This window comes from Oncorhynchus keta, chromosome 1 (assembly GCF_023373465.1).
Source record: "Oncorhynchus keta strain PuntledgeMale-10-30-2019 chromosome 1, Oket_V2, whole genome shotgun sequence".
NCBI lineage: Eukaryota > Metazoa > Chordata > Actinopteri > Salmoniformes > Salmonidae > Oncorhynchus > Oncorhynchus keta.
In genome coordinates, this window is record NC_068421.1 from 27076237 (window position 1) to 27093864 (window position 17628).

Here is a 17628-nt window from a genome sequence, read left to right on the forward strand (position 1 = left end):
AAGTCAACCTCCCAGCACAGAGTACTACGCCTTCATTGAAATGAAGGATGAATTCACCCAGCTGAGAAATGAGAAGAAAAAAAATCCAGAAAACCACATTGTAGAATTTTTTCTGAATTTATTTGCAAATTATGATGGAAAATAAGTATTTGGTCACCTACAAACAAGCAAGATTTCTGGCTCTCACAGAAGTGTAACTTCTTCTTTAAGAGGCTCCTCTGTCCTCCACTCGTTACCTGTATTAATGGCACCTGTTTGAACTTGTTATCAGTATAAAAGACACCTGTCCACAACCTCAAACAGTCACACTCCAAACTCCACTATGGCCAAGACCAAAGAGCTGTCAAAGGACACCAGAAACAAAATTGTAGACCTGCACCAGGCTGGGAAGACTGAATCTGCAATAGGTAAGCAGCTTGGTTTGAAGAAATCAACTGGTCAGGCAGGTGAAGCTGGAACAGCAGGTAATTACACTCCAGTCAGCACAGACCGAGACAACAGTCCAGCACAACAACACCCCCTTAACCAGGAGGGAGACATATCTGCACTCTGGACTGTGGTGAGACAACTTCAACGGGAGAAAAAGCAGGAGAAGAACTGAGCACTAGAGGAGAGGATCAGACTGCTGGATGAGAGGGTGAGGGTGATGGCGTGTCACAGAGAACAACCCACTGGAGAGGTGGCCACCCCCACAGAGAAGCCAGCAGAACAGCCCACTGGAGAGGTGGCCACCCCCACAGAGAAGCCAGGAGAACAGCCCACTGGAGAGGTGGCCACCCCCACAGAGAAGCCAGCAGAACAACCCACTGGAGAGGTGGCCACCCCCACAGAGAAGCCAGCAGAACAGCCCACTGGAGAGGTGGCCACCCCCACAGAGAAGCCAGCAGAACAGCCCACTGGAGAGGTGGCCACCCCCACAGAGAAGCCAGCAGAACAACCCACTGGAGAGGTGGCCACCCCCACAGAGAAGCCAGCAGAACAACCCACTGGAGAGGTGGCCACCCCCACAGAGAAGCCAGCAGAACAACCCACTGGAGAGGTGGCCACCCCCACAGAGAAGCCAGCAGAACAGCCCACCTCAGATCCCGACAAAACTCTCGACACCACAGCTGGACATTCCACTTTCCCCAATGCCCAATTGGTTATATCCACCCTGCTACCACGAAACGTCTTCCACCCTGCTTCCATACAGCGGGTAAACGCAAGTATTTCCCGTGACTGTGCCTCAAAACCAAATGTTTACCTGGCCCACCACTCCACCCTGGACTTGAACAGCCTTTATGACCAGGTCCACCTATACAAGGCTGCAGTGCCCACCTTCGCCGGACACTAAAGGACAACGCTCTCAAACACAGCCCCAACACTTCACACAGGAGCAACAGATCAATAGACACAACGCCCAGACCAGGGAGACACTCTCCCAGACCTGCGGGACCCCCCTCCCCCGTATCTACTCATAGAAGACCCACACCTACATCCAGACCACAACACCATCAGCCACATCCACACCCCCACCCCAACCAATCAACAACCCCCCTCGTCAACCATGCCCACACCCCATTTAGGCCCCCTCAGATCAGACCTATGCACCTCCTTCCCACCCCATGCACTCCACACCCGCAAAGAGGGCCTCAACATGGAAGTCACACATACAGTTGGGCAAAAAAAGTATTTAGTCAGCCACCAATTGTGCAAGTTCTCCCACTTAAAAAGATGAGAGAGGCCTGTAATTTTAATCATAGGTACACTTCAACTATGACAGACAAAATTATAAAAAATATTTTTTTCTGAATTTATTTGCAAATTATGGTGGAAAATAAGTATTTGGTCACCTACAAACAAGCAAGATTTCTGGCTCTCACAGAACTGTAACTTCTTCTTTAAGAGGCTCCTCTGTCCTCCACTCGTTACCTGTATTAATGGCACCTGTTTGAACTTGTTATCAGTATAAAATACACCTGTCCACAACCTCAAACAGTCACACTCCAAACTCCACTATGGCCAAGACCAAAGAGCTGTCTCAGGACACCAGAAACAAAATTGTAGACCTGCACCAGGCTGGGAAGACTGAATCTGCAATAGGTAAGCAGCTTGGTTTGAAGAAATCAACTGTGGGAGCAATTATTAGGAAATGGAAGACATACAAGACCACTGATAATCTCCATCGATCTGGGGCTCCACGCAAGTTCTCACCCCGTGGGGTCAAAATTATCACCAGAACGTTGAGCAAAAATCCCAGAACCACACGGGGGGACCTAGTGAATGACCTGCAGAGAGCTGGGACCAAAGTAAAAAAGCCTACCATCAGTAACACACTACGCCGCCAGGGACTCAAATCCTGCAGTGCCAGACGTGTCCCCCTGCTTAAGCCAGTACATATCCAGGCCCGTCTGAAGTTTGCTAGAGAGCATTTGGATGATCCAGAAGAAGATTGGGAGAATGTCATATGGTCAGATTAAACCAAAATATAACTTTTTGGTAAAAACTCAACTCGTGTTTGGAGGACAAAGAATGCTGAGTTGCATCCAAAGAACACCATTCCTACTGTCAAGCATGGGGGTGGAAACATCATGCTTTGGGGCTGTTTTTCTGCAAAGGGACCAGGACGTCTGATCCGTGTAAAGGAAAGAATGAATGGGGCCATGTATCGTGTGATTTTGAGTGAAAACCTCCTTCCATCAGCAAGGGCATTGAAGATGAAACGTGGCTGGGTCTTTCAGCATCACAATAATCCCAAACACACCACCCGGGCAACGAAGGAGTGGCTTCGTAAGAAGAATTTCAAGGTCCTGGAGTGGCCTAGCCAGTCTCCAGATCTCAACCCCATAGAAAATCTTTGGAGGGAGTTGAAAGTCCGTGTTGCCCAGCAACAGCCCCAAAACATCACTGCTCTAGAGGAGATCTGCATGGAGGAATGGGCCAAAATACCAGCAACAGTGTGTGAAAACCTTGTGAAGATTTACAAAAAACGGTTGACCTCTGTCATTGCCAACAAAGGGTATATAACAAAGTATTGAGATAAACTTTTGTTATTGACCAAATACTTATTTTCTACCATAATTTGCAAATTAATTAATTAAAAATCCTACAATGTGATTTTCTGGATTTTTTTTCTCATTTTGTCTGTCATAGTTGAAGTGTACATATGATGAAAATTACAGGCCTCTCTCATCTTTTTAAGTGGGAGAACTTGCACAATTGGTAGCTGACTAAATACTTTTGATGGTATTGCACGATGGATAAGGATCTGCATGTACTTCTCAGCATTGAGGAGACCATTAATTCCGACCAAATCCCCAACTCCATTTGCAGAAATGGAGCCCCAAACTTGCAAGGAACCTCCACCATGCTTCACTGTTGCCTGCAGACACTCATTCATATATCCCTCTCCAGCCCTTTGGCGAACAAACTGCCTTCTGCTACAGCCAAGTATTTTACTCATCAGTTCAGAGCACCTGCTGCCATTAATCTGCACCTCAGTTCCTGTGTTTTCGTGCATAGTTGAGTTGCTTGGCCTTGTTTCCACGTCGGAGGTATGGCCTTTTGGCCGCAAGTCTACCATGAAGGCCACTTCTGACCAGGCTTCTCAGGACAGTAAATGGGTGTACCAGGGTCCCACTGTTTTCTGACAATTCTGAGCTGATGGCACTGCTGGACATCTGATTGTGAAGGGAAGTAAGCATGATGTGTCTTTCGTCTGCTGCAGGAAGTTTCCTTGGCCGACCACTGAGTCTACGGTCCTCAACGTTGCCCGTTTCTTGTGCTTCTTCAAAATAGCTTGGACATCTGGAAACCCCTGTCTGCCTTGACATGTCTGCCTGGGAGAGACCTTGATGATGCAGTATAACTACCTTGTGTCTTGTGGCTGTGCTCAGTCTTTCCATGGTGTATGACTTTTGACAGTAAACTGTCTTCAACAACCTCACCTTGTTAGCTGAGTTTGGCTGTTCCTCACCCAGTTTTATTCCTCCTACACAGCTGTTTCAGTTCATGATTGTGTTTCAACCTACATATTGAATTGATGATCATTAGCACCTGTTTGGTATAATTGTTTAATCATACACCTGACTACATGTCTACAAAATCCCTGCCTTTGTACAAGCGTACCACCAAGAATTGATGCTGTTTTGAAGGCTGTAATGCTCCGGGTGTCGTGGGTGTGGAGTCAAACGCAGGAGACAGAGTGCAATGCTGTGTTCTTTAATTGCACCAACGCACCACAGGGTGCTCACAATAATGACGGCCCCAAACACGGGGAATGAAAAATGTACAACTGAAAAATGCACGACCAGGAACACACACGTTCCTCTACTACAGAGCCAAAGGTTACAATCATTAATCCCGCACAACAAACAGGCGGGCCGGCTGTCTAAAGAAGCCCAACTAATCATCACCAACAGGTGCCACCAATTAACATACAAGGAGGGGGAGGAAAGACAATCAGTGGCAGCTAATAGGCCGGCGACGACGATCGCCGAGCGCCACCCGACCGGGAAGGGAGGCCACCCTCGGTTGGACTCGTGACAGTACCCCCCCCTCCCCCTGACACGCGGCTCCCGCAGCGCGCCGACACCGGTCTCGAGGTCGCCCCGGAGGACGAGGTGCAGGGTAATCCGGATGGAGGCGATGGAAATCCCTCAACATGGATGGATCCAAGATGTCCCCCACCGGTACCCAGCACCTCTCCTCCGGACCGTACCCCTCCCAGTCCATGAGGTACAGCAGGCCCCTCACCCGGCGTCTTGAGTCCAGAATGGCCCAGATCGTATACGCCGGGGACCCCTCGATGTCCAGAGGGGGGGGAGGGACCTCCGGCACCTCACTGTCCTGCAGGGGACCAGCTACCACTGGCCTGAGGAGAGACACATGAAATGAGGGGTTAATACGATAATAGGAAGGGAGTTGTAATCGATAACACACCTTGTTTATTCTCCTTAGGACTTTAAAGGGCCCTACACACTGTGGACCCAGCTTCCGGCAGGGCAAGCGGAGGGGTAGGTTTCGGGTCGAGAGCCAGACCCTGTCCCCCGGTACAAACACAGGGGCCTCACTGCGGTGGCGGTCAGCACTCCTCTTCTGCCGTCCACTCACTTGTTGTAGAGATTCCTGGACGGCCCTCCAGGTCTCCTTGGAGCGCTGTACCCATTCCTCCACCGCAGGAGCTTCGGTCTGGCTCGGATGCCATGGTGCCAGGACCGGCTGGTACCCCAACACACACTGAAAAGGGGACACGTTAGTAGAGGAGTGGCGTAGTGAGTTCTGGGCCATTTCAGCCCAGGGAATGTATCGTGCCCACTCCCCTGGCCGATCCTGGCAATATGACCGCAGAAACCTACCCACCTCCTGGTTCACTCTCTCCACCTGCCCAGTACTCTCGGGGTGATAACCGGAGGTCAGGCTGACAGAGACCCCCAAACGTTCCATGAAGGCCCTCCATACCCGGGACGTGAATTGGGGGCCCTGATCAGAAATGATGTCCTCCGGCACCCCGTAGTGCCGAAAGACATGGGTGAATAATGCCTCCGCAGTCTGTAGGGCTGTAGGGATATCGGGCAATGGGAGGAGACGGCAGGACTTCGAGAACCGATCCACAATCACTAGAACCGTGGTGTTCCTCTGAGACGGTGGAAGATTGGTCAGGAAATCTACGGATAGATGTGACCATGGCCGTTGTGGAACGGGGAGGGGTTGTAACTTCCCTCTAGGAAGGTGCCTAGGAGCCTTACTCTGGGCGCACACCGAACAGGAGGAGACATAACCCTTAACGTCCTTAGCCAAAGTAGGCCACCAATACCTCCCCCGAAGGCTCCCCACTGTCCTCCTCACCCCAGGGTGACCCGAGGAGGGTAGGACGTGAGCCCACCGAATCAGTTTGTCCCGAACACCAAACGGCACGTACTTACGCCCCGCCGGACACTGAGGATGGGTTCCGTTACGGGTTCCGCCCGTAACGCCCGCTCGTTGTCCGAGTCCACCTCCCATACCACTGGTGCTACCAGTTTAGAGGCGGGAAGGATGGGAGTAGGTTCGGTGGACCAATCCTCCGTGTCGTAAAGACGGGACAGTGCGTCAGCCTTTACGTTCTGGGAGCCCGGTCTATACGACAATGTAAACTGGAACCGGGTGAAGAATATGGCCCACCTTGCCTGACGTGGGTTAAGTCTCCTCGCTGCCCGAATATACTCCAGATTCTGGTGGTCGGTCCAGATGAGAAAGGGGTGCTTAGCCCCCTCAAGCCAGTGTCTCCACACCTTCAGAGCTCTAACCACCGCTAGCAACTCCCGGTCCCCCACATCATAGTTATGCTCCACTGGGCTGAGCTTCCTTGAGAAAAAAGCGCAGGGGCGGAGTTTTGGTGGCGTACCCGAGCGCTGTGATAGCACGGCACCCACCCCAGCCTCGGACGCATCCACCTCCACTATGAATGCTAGAGAGGGGTCCGGATGCGCCAACACGGGCGCATCAGTAAACAGCGCCTTCAACTTGTTGAAGGCTCCGTCCGCCTCTGCTGACCACTGCAAACGCACCGGGCCCCCCTTCAGCAGTGAGGTAATGGGAGCCGCTATCTGGCCAAAACCCCGGATAAACCTCCGGTAGTAGTTGGCAAAACCCAAAAACCGCTCCACCTCCTTTACCATGGTCGGAGTCGGACAATTACGCACGGCCCTAATGCGGTCGCCCTCCATCACCACCCCCGAGGTAGAAATGCGATAACCCAGAAAGGAGACGGCTCATTTAGAGAACACGCATTTCTCAGCCTTTACGTATAGGTCATGCTCCAGCAGTCTACCAAGCACCTTACGTACCAGAGACACATGCCAAATCCGCATACTCGGGGGGAATGCACACGGTGGAACCCTGGTCTGGACTCTCCACCGACGTGGCACCGATGGAAACTCCCAAACACCTTCCAGAACACTCCTCTGACCACCCCTGGAGAACCCCCTGTCTCCGCGAAATGTTAGGATTGTGCCGGGCCAGCCAGGGATCCCCAGCACCACTGGAAACGCAGGCGAATCAATAATAAAAAGACTGATACGCTCCCTATGATTCCCCTGCGTCACCATGTCCAGTGGGACCATGGTCTCCCTGACCATCCCTGACCCTAATGGCCGGCTATCTAGGGAGAGCACGGGAAAAGGAGAATCTATCGGTACCAGCAGAACCCCTAACTTAAGGGCGAGTCCGCAATCCATAAAGTTCCCAGCTGCGCCTGAATCGACTAGCGCCCTATGCTGGGAAGAGGGAAAAAGTGAAGGAAAAAAGTTAAGACAAACAAGTGGCCAACAAGGGGTTCTGGGTGAGTTTGATGCTGACTCACCTGGGCTGATCGAGAAGTGTTCCGCCTGCCATCTCTACTCCCAGACGGACCCCCCCAGCACCGATCAGACGTGTGTCCTCTCCGACCACAGTTGGTGCAGGGAAGGTCTCCTCCTCCGGTACCCCTCGGCACAGCCCCTCCCAACTCCATCGGAATGGGAGTGGAGGGGCTGGGTGGTGGAACGCACAGGACCCTCTCCGAACGCCCGCGGGTAGTCAGCAGATTGTCCAGTCGAATGGACATGTCAATCAGCTCATCCAGTGAAAGAGCGGTGTCCCGACACGCTAACTCCCTGCGGACGTCCTCCCGGAGTCTACACCTGTAGTGTTCAATAAGGGCCCTGTCGTTCCACCCAGATCCTGCTGCCAAGGTCCGGAACTCCAGCGCGTAATCCCGGGCGCTCCTCCTCTCCTGCCTGAGATGAAATAGTCGTGCACCCGCGTCTGGGCCATTCCAGACTGCGTTCGCCCACTCCAGAGCACGACCCGTGAGGCAGGAGATGAGGACACTCACCCTCTCCGCTCCCGAGGGAGTGGGTCTGACGGTGGCCAGGTATAACTCCAGCTGAGCAAAAAAAACCTGGCAACCTGCCGCCGCTCCATCATAAGCCCTCGGTAGCGTCAGACGGAGGGTGCTGGAGTCGGGAGGTGGGGAGTACACAGGCGGGGGGCGAAGGTGGAGAGAGGAGACTACTCCTCTCCCATCGGTCCATTCTCTCCATCACTTGATCCATGTGCTCTTTAATTGCACCAACGCACCACAGGGTGCTCACAATAATGACGGCCCCAAACACGGGAATGAAAAATGTACAACTGAAAAATGCACGACCAGGAACACACACGTTCCTCTACTACAGAGCCGAAGGTTACAATAATTAATCCCGCACAACAAACAGGCGGGCCGGCTGTCTAAAGAAGCCCAACTAATCATCACCAACAGGTGCTACCAATAAACATACAAGAAGGGGGAGGAAAGACAATCAGTGGCAGCTAATAGGCCGGTGACGACGACCGCCGAGCGCCACCCGACCGGGAAGGGAGGCCACCCTCGGTCGGACTCGTGACAAAGGCAAAGGGTGGTCACACCAAATATGGATTTGATTTAGATTTGTCTTCTGTTCACTCACTTTGCATTTAGATAATTGATAAATATAATCTATTAATCTATCTATAATCTATTCATGTCTATTTTTGAAAGCATTCTTGCTTTACAGCATTTATTCACACGTGCCTACATTTTTTCCCAGTACTGTATATAATAATAATATGATATACTGTATATAATAATAATATAATATACTGTATATAATAAAGATATAATATACTGTATATAATAATGATATAATATACTGTATATAATAATGATATAATATACTGTATATAATAATGATATAATATACTGTATAATAATGTGAGGCCTGTATATCTGAAAGCACATTCTTTTTCCAGCCTGATATGCAAATATGCAAATGTTTTTATTGACCTGTACAACTACATTAATAAGTAGTAGTCACGATAAAGTAACACTTTTGATACCATTTGCTGAAGAGTGGAGACCTACCTGAACCGTTTGATACTGTTTAGCATTATGAAACCTGTAACAACGTGTATCCAACCTTTACCCAACCTGTGTCTAACCTGTCTCCAGGTGACCACCCGTTTGAGTGTGAGTTCTGTGGGAGCTGTTTCCGGGACGATGGCATGTTGAGGGGACACAAACGTATCCACACGGGAGAGAAGCCTTACGAGTGTAACGGCTGTGGCAAAAGGTTCAGCCTCAAGCACCAGCTGGAGACCCACTACCGCGTACACACAGGTTAGAGAGCAGTGTGTGGTCGTAATAATAACACACTCCCACTAGATTGTTTTGTGTTCATAACAGCAGACACACAGGTCAAACCAATGTGTGTCAGTTAGTACCACTGGTTTTAGCGCATAGTCAAGGAAAGGTTTTACGAGTATGCTGTTGTATTCCTATAGGTGAGAAGCCATTTGAGTGCAAGATCTGTCACCAGCGATCCAGGGACTACTCTGCCATGATCAAGCACCTGCGCACCCACAACGGAGCGTCGCCCTACCAGTGTACCATCTGCCAGGACTTCTGCCCCAGCCTGGCAGCCATGCAGAAACACATGAAGAGCCACAGACCCGAGGATGTGCCCCTGGACTGGAGGATAGAGAAGACCTACCTGTACGTATGCTACGTCTGAGTAGGACTTAGACACTAAGACACACTATCCTCTGTGTGGGCAGGTTTTTCATCATATTATTTCCTCTAAAGAAAAGTAAGTTGATAATTTCTGTGGTTTGATTGCTTTTATCACGAATTGCCACAATGATCTGTCATTACATTAAAGGCTGAAAGACTACTGGTCAGGTTACCACAGCAGTGAAAGTGTTATCTGTTATTACATTAAACCTGCGTGTGTGTTGAAGACTGAAAGACTACTGGTCAGGTTACCACAGCAGTGAAAGTGTTATCTGTTATTACATTAAACCTGCGTGTGTGTTGAAGACTGAAAGACTACTGGTCAGGTTACCACAGCAGTGAAAGTGTTATCTGTTATTACATTAAACCTGCGTGTGTGTTGAAGACTGAAAGACTACTGGTCAGGTTACCACAGCAGTGAAAGTGTTATCTGTTATTACATTAAACCTCCACATGTGTTGGAGGCTGAAAGACTACTGGTCAGGTTACCACAGCAGTGAAAGTGTTGCACTAGAAGGGATATTGAGTTCTATCTGCTGTGACTCTGATTGTGAGACGTAGAACCTCTCTGGTCGAATTGCAGTACTATTGCCACCCTTACTACGTAGATTGGTTGAGACAAACAAACATTTCCTGGGTTATTATTTCCTGTCACATTTCCTGTTATTGATTTTTTGGGGTGTTTGTTTTTTGCATGTTTTACTTGAATGGTCTCCATAAGCTTGATTTAATTTGTGTCTTATTTTTCCAGTGCGCATATTAAGCATATAATTTCCCCTACCTGTCAGTTAGTCTATCTGCTCATGCTGATTGACAAGCATTAAGGTGTAACAGGTTTTGCTATTTATGTCATGCATCGATTTTGTTACCAAATAGGTGTTGGTTATTTTTACCCAACCTCAAGGCCGTTTATTTTGATATTAGAATAAGCGCTACCTCTTCGATCTTCAACTTTTGCACAGAGGCAATAGCACATCTTAGAACTGGTGTTTTTCATCGTGTTTTCATCCATCATCTGTAGCTTTATCTTCAAATGTCCTTTTATATTGGTGAAGCGGCTTGAAATGTTCTGAGAATTAATCAATGGAATTGATTTGGACGGTTGCCTGTTGGGTAGAAAAAAAGATTTGAAAGCCTTCAAAGTGACTTTTGTGTGAATAATTTTTTTATCAGTAGAATTAAAGCAGTCTGTTAAACCACAGAATTAAAACATTTTCTAAGTGATGAAAAGAAAGAACATGTGAGTAAAAGTGTTGTCTTTTTACTAAACGTGAAAGGTTGAATCACTAAAAGCAGGTTATCGTCAGTTGTGATGTTTGTTGCTGTAAATGTGATTGTATCTTATTCCTAGACGAGAGCCAAAAGAGGGCTTCTCTGATTTTAAAATGTTGTATTTTTGTATTACAGTGATCTGCAATTTGTTTACATTTGATTTGATTTCAGAAACTTCTTTTCTTGTGTGTTTTGTAAGTCTCTGGAGTCTGATTTGAGTAAGAGCCCTCCCTGTGCCTCTTTTATAAATGGAGAATAGATGTGCTGAATACATGAATACACTATATGTTTGTTGTGTTGACCGTTGTTGTTCCTGGGTGTTTGTTTATTATTGGTGAAGAACTGATTTTCACTGCCATGCCATAGTAGACCCTATTGTCTAAACATTGTCATTTGAAACAAGATACTTGTTCTAATGACTATGGTATTATGCCCCAGGCACCTCAAGCCTCAAAGCAAAGTTTACGAGTGAGATTTTCTTTCAAAATGTTCTGTCTTGTCGAATGGGGATAAAATGCACAGAAGACACAGAATACATAGTGGTATTGTTAATAACCTTTATAAAGCTATGTTCAGAATATATGGGTCTATGTAACACTATGGCCTTCTAGAACAAAAAGCCAACACTCAATGCCATGAAAACAATTAAAAGCACCGACTCATCCTCACTGTACTACTGTTCTATTCTACAAACACATGCACTATAAGGATCTTAGGATTTCCGTGGTGGACCAAAACTAACAAAGCTCTTTCAAAAAAGTGTTTTCTTTGATCGTTCTATGTTGTAACAAAGCAGAAGTAGTTTTATTTGGTATGTGTACTAGCAGGATGTGATGATCATCATCTAGGTAGATATTATGTAAATGTTTGTCTACCTCAGCACCAGTTCAGTCAGTGCTTGTCCTGGTGTCCAATCAGGGTTGTTCTTCTTGCCATGTGTGTTAAATCCCTTTGCATTACAGCTTTGTAACACTGTGTGTGCAAGTGTTTTCTCAGTGTGGATTCAGGCACAGCTCTTTTTACGCATCAGTGTTCTGTGGCATGATGAAAAAAGAATAAAACAGAAACTATTTTACAGATCTTTATTGTGTCATCAGTCAAGTAAAGTGAGTTCTTACTGTCTGGTTTTGGTGCATACTATTCACATGCACTACAGGAATATGTTCCATGTTTGAAGATGTTATAAAAGATCAAAATGCTAATTGTATGTAGTTCTGTTCTTGAGCTGTTCTTGTCTATTATTGTTCTGTATTGTGTCATGTTTTGTGTGGACCACAAGAAGAGCAGCTGCTGCTTTCGCAACAGCTAATGGGGATCCTAATAAAATTCCAAAAAGATCCATGAAGGTTATGTCAATAATAATACATTTTATTTGCACCTTTCAAAATAAAGTAGCAAAAATAAACATGACAATAAAAAAGGGTTGTGTTTTCCTGTCTCACTGTAGCATGCGGCTGAAGTCATGACAGGCGGTTTGGTGACCCTTAGTGGCACGATGCCAGACTAACAGCTGGGTGGGTTTGACTAGCTGCTACAGATGAGGGAAGGGATAAGTCGCTGCCTCCCTGCCCTCTCTCCCTCTGCTCTACCACACACACTGTTGTGTCCAACACTAAGCAGAATGGCAGCCATACAGTAACTGAATCCAGTCAATAACAAGAGGGAATTCTTCATCACAGGTACTACCTTTGTTTATGTGTATTTGTTTCTATGTTTATTTGTGGGTTTGGGATGTTTTGGTATTGACAATAGCAATGCGGTGTTTGACTTTTTATTGCGTTTTTTTGATTCAGGGAGTTAGTTACCTAGAGAGGATATGCTGAACACAGTTTATCCACCAGCAGAGCATAGTGACAACACATAATGACTTGGATGTAGTAAAAAAGCTCCTACTTTGTTTGCAATGATGGAATAGTCCACTAGTGTATTACAACAGTATTACAACTGTGGTGACACAGAACTGTCCTGTCCTATGTATGTTGTTGATGAGCTTGAGATCCACCAAATGTAATGGAGCCATTTTGAAAAGATAGAAGGTGGGCTAAATTTAGTTACACATGTGCAAAAAAAGAGTATCTCCTCTATAATCTCCTGAAATCCATGGTCATGCTCTGTAGATGAGCAGATTGATTAAGAGCTGGTGCTAATGTAATCCCCTCTGTTTAATTAGTGTGAGCATGGTGGACAGTTAAAGCAAACCACATTACACACCATCTGGATTACACACTATACAGCCTCTCCATCATTAGTCTTTTACAACAAAGACACAAACAAGGACATGTCACCTGTAGCTCTATGTTCTCAGACTGGATACAAACAAGATTTGTTTAATTGCACAGGTGATAAACCGTCTTGTTGATAGCATAAACGGTGGACACTCCTGTCGGTTTGTCTCGATTTCTTTCTCTGTATCTCAGGTGTTGGTGACTGGTCTATGGTCCACAGAGAGGGATTCCATCCATGCTCTCCTCGGTGATCTCCAACAGCTGTGCTCTCTATAGGGACTATGGAAACTACGGACCTCCCCCGTACTCCAGGAAGAACATCAGACCCAGAGCTTCACTTCAACACAACGCATATAACCCATACAGGCCATACCTGAGAAGGGTCAGTATAACGTCTCAATATTCACTGCAAAGATGACTCTTTTATTATTATATTGTTATCAACATCTTCACTGTTAGATTTCAGATGACACCTTACTGTCTTGATGTCTTGATTGCAGGTGGATACGAGAGTATCTTTAGCCGATCCCAAGAAAATCTCCAGGGCCACCAGTAGGGGTCAGTATGTCACCATGCCTGTTTGCCATCCAAGGCTACATTTCTCTCCAAGACTGGCGCTAGGCATGGGGCAGCCCCGGGCCAACACCAGACAAAGCCCACTGCCGGTCAGTCAGAGGCTCATCCAATCACAGCACAAAGCAAGGCAGACCAGGAGTGCTGGGAGCTGCTCCAGTTATGATACAAACTCCTGGGTTGAGAAAGGCTCTAGTAAACCTGATAAAGGGAAGAAAACACTGTACAAGGTCACATCTTCTTCTCCAAGAGTACAGGAGACATAATCCACAAGAGTTCCAGTTCTAATGGTCGCCAGCAATATCGCTACTTCACCAAGGATGGAATGTGTCGCGGCTCGTCATACAGCTCCAAGAACAAGATGTGTGACCTGATCGGCACCCTGTTGGATCTGAAGTACAGCTGGATCCTGTTTGTCTTCACCCTGTGCTACAATGTCACCTGGACAGCATTCGCAGAGCTCTACTTCCTGGATGCCTGGCTGCGTGGTGATGTGGAACACATACAAACCCGCAATGGCAGCCATGCTTTGAGAAGCTGGACAGTTTCCATTCGGCCCTCTCTATCTCCATGGACAGCCAAATCATCAATGGCTACGGCACTAGAGAGGCCTCAGTCAACTGCATGGACGGGCTGGTTCTCATGATGGCACAGTCCATCATTGAATCAGTGTAAGACGTCCTGATGCTGGGCTACATCCTGGCTAAGATAGCCAAGCCTAAGAGGAGGCTGCCCACTTTGTTGTTCAGTCAGCACTGTGTGGTCTGAGAGGGATGAGAGCCTGTGCCTGATGTTCAACGTCAGGACTTTGAAAGAGACACACATGCTGGTGGCAGAGATTAGAGCCAAGCTGATCAAATCTCACCATACCAAAGAGGGAGAGTTCATCCTGTTGGATCAGAGAGAGCTGACTCTGCAGATGGAACCAGATGGAGCCAGGTTGTTCACAGTGGAGCCCCAGACCATGGAGCATGTAATTGATGAACACAGGCCTCTCTGGGGCATCAGCACTGACTCTTTAAAGTGGGAGAGCTTTGAAAACCGTGGTCATGGTGGATGGAGCCATGCAAGACGCAGGTTTGTACTGAGAGGTGAGGAAATGTGGCGTTGGAATTAAATAAATGTTTCAGATATTTCAATCAGTGCAAAAAGAACACACATTATTTATATGTTATCATTATCAAAACATGAATATAGCTACATTGAAAGGGAACTACAGTATCCTTAATGCCTGGTCCGGACAGCAGATGTATATAATTTAATTTTAGATTAACTTGACTGTAAATATGTATTTTTTCTCAGGCACAGCCTTCCATGTGAGGACCTCCTACACTGAATATGATATTCTTTGGGGACCGCTTTAAGTCATACAAGCCATTAGATGAGAGGGGGATTGGGTCCAATCACAAGACCTCTGATAAGAACTATAAGGTCCAGACTGCCACACACAGTGACAAAGAGATGGCAGTGAGACATAGACATACGAGATCTCCTGGACACGACACAGACCCTGTCCCCTCCAACATGTCTACAAGGAAAGTACATTACCAGTATGTATATGATCAAATGTTACTGTGCAACTCAGTCAGTAATACCTATGGCACAGGAACTAGGAAACTTAGTAAGAATGAGTTCTTTATATGGACGTTTGACAAGTCGGCATAGAAGGGTTCATCAAAGTGATGAAATCAAGACACACTGTACATATCCTCCAGAATGTTTATACAATGTGAATAAATTAATGATGACCAATATCTAAAGCTGCCACATCTTATTTATCAAACTTTCAGAATACTTACATTTGTACATGTGAGCAGTGAGCACAGCATGCCTTGTGCTAGGCAAACACTTGTGTGATATACAGTTACAATTATGCTGATTTAATGAGTTGTTAGTGGTCTCCTTACAGTATGCGAGGAATTACAAAAGTTTTTTTTGCCCATACACCAAACTCTCCCGATTTAAATTATGAGTGTCATTTAATGATTGTATTGTGGGGAACCAATTTGAGAAATGGAAGACCAAACTGACAGTCGCGCATGACAAGACAAATGAATGTCAGTGTTACTGTCTCATCACCAGCAATGGGGATATCTCATTCATATACCATGCTAGACTCATATATGTATATTACGTGGTAGATAAGCTTTAGCATTGGAGATAGATTGTGGCTTCCATCAACATAATTGTCTGCATCATTTCCAAGCTACCATATGTTACGGTTTTCTTCTGGTGAAAGAGAGGAGGACCAAAATGCAGCGTGGTTATCTTTATACATCTTTAATGAAAGATGAAAAATGAACAATATACAAATACAAGAAACGTGAAAAACCGAAACAGCCCTATCTGGTGCAACAAACACAGAGACAGGAACAATCACCCACGAAATACCCAAAGAATATGGCTGCCTAAATATGGTTCCCAATCAGAGACAGCGATAAACACCTGCCTCTGATTGAGAACCAATCTAGGCAACCATAGACTTTCCTAGACAACTCTACTAAACACAACCCCATAAATCTAATAAACCCCTAGACAAGACAAGACACATAAATCACCCATGTCACACCCTGGCCTGACCAAAATAATAAAGAAAACACAAAATACTAAGACCAGGGCGTGACACCATATATATATTTTTGTATATGCAAACTGTAAACCACTGCGCATTTCTAGTCTGCGTGTCAGCACACCATATTAGTCTGCCACGTCCACCTCAGGTCACAGTGTTCAGACAGACAGGCAGAAAGACAGACAGACAGGCTTATTAGAGTGGGTTTGACTTGTACATCATTTCATCTGACAGCGGTCAGATGAGCCAAAGAGATGCAGGCCGTTTCCGGGATGGACAGTCCGGGTGTACGGAATGTTTTCCCGGGCAGTTATCCTCCTCACCTGGCTCTCTCTGGGCCTAATCCCATACAACGCCCATGGGAGATACTGCATGTCAAAGGTACATTCTGCTGGCTAGAATTCTAGCTGGCAGATACATTCAAATATTTAGAAACACCTTGATGTTCTCAACTTAAATAGGTGAGACTGGGTTAATTAAGCTTGGCGGTAACGTAGAAGAGACGTTTAAAAAAAAAAAATACTTCTTACACATACTGTACCTGTAAACTCCTGATTTTATCATATTTTAATTAACACATTTATTTTTATATCCTTGTAAAATAAAATATGATTCACTCAAAAAATGGTTTGTTGGTTGGTTATTTGTTGTACTGCATCTGATGCAGGGTCAATTGTATATATTGTAACGGGTATCCAGAAATAAATCATTAATAAGAATTGAAAACAAAAACTGGACAAATTAATAAATGTTTTTATTTTGAGAGAGAGTGAACATCCGTCACCTCACCAGCAGACAGAACAGTGTTCATTTTGTTCTTGAGCGGCCTGCTGAGAGATGTGATATCTTAGGATTCAAAATGAGTCTGACCGGGATTGATGTGATATGAGGGCGTAATATTATGACCTTTGCTCATGAAGCTACAATTTTCAGCAAATAATGTTCTGTCTGCCAAGTGGATGCTCTGTTGGCACAGGTAAGATACCCCCCTGCCTTATCAGTGGCTTGGGGGGGTGTCCCTGGAGATGTTCCCCCCCTACAAAGAACTGGTTGAGCCTGCCTCCATAGGCCCCATGACCCCCTTGGCAAAACAACAGGTTCATTCAGCAGCACAGCACCACTGCTGACCTCATTGTCTCTTTGTGAAGGGAAAATCCACAGTTGCATTCTGTAAAATGGCAAATGGTCAACCAGCTGCGAGCAGAGCGCATCTCTGTCTCTAACCTAACACAGGCCTACAGATGAGCGTTGAAGAGCCCAGTGCCACACTCTCCTCTGGACAACATAACATACAAGGAAAACATGGTAAAGCTCCATGCATAAATCTCTGTCTCTCTCCTTACCCCTATTTACTTTCAACATCACCTTGATACCTTCTCTGTTGCTCTCACCTCCCCTGACGCTCTCTGTCTTTAGGCTATTGACTCACTCAACATCACAGACAACAGATGTTGTTT

General features: G+C 46.4%; 1 protein-coding gene and 1 long non-coding RNA gene across 2 annotated transcripts in view; both read left to right on the forward strand.

The window, feature by feature from the left end:
• LOC118361281 (zinc finger and BTB domain-containing protein 16-A-like) overlaps window positions 1–11881 on the forward strand; it is a 31320-nt gene extending 19439 nt beyond the window's left edge. Inside the window, exons 6-7 of the mRNA XM_035741143.2 lie at window positions 8969–9136; window positions 9301–11881. Of these exons, the coding sequence (XP_035597036.1) occupies window positions 8969–9136; window positions 9301–9530 (398 nt within the window). The 3' untranslated portion in view covers window positions 9531–11881. The remainder of the gene's footprint in view (window positions 1–8968; window positions 9137–9300) is intronic.
• Window positions 11882–12554: 673 nt separating this feature from the next.
• Window positions 12555–16773, forward strand: LOC118394960 (uncharacterized). Its single transcript, XR_004827855.2, has 3 exons — window positions 12555–13408; window positions 13527–14690; window positions 14902–16773. It is a non-coding gene; the product is annotated as an uncharacterized LOC118394960 (long non-coding RNA).
• Window positions 16774–17628: the final 855 nt, after the last annotated feature.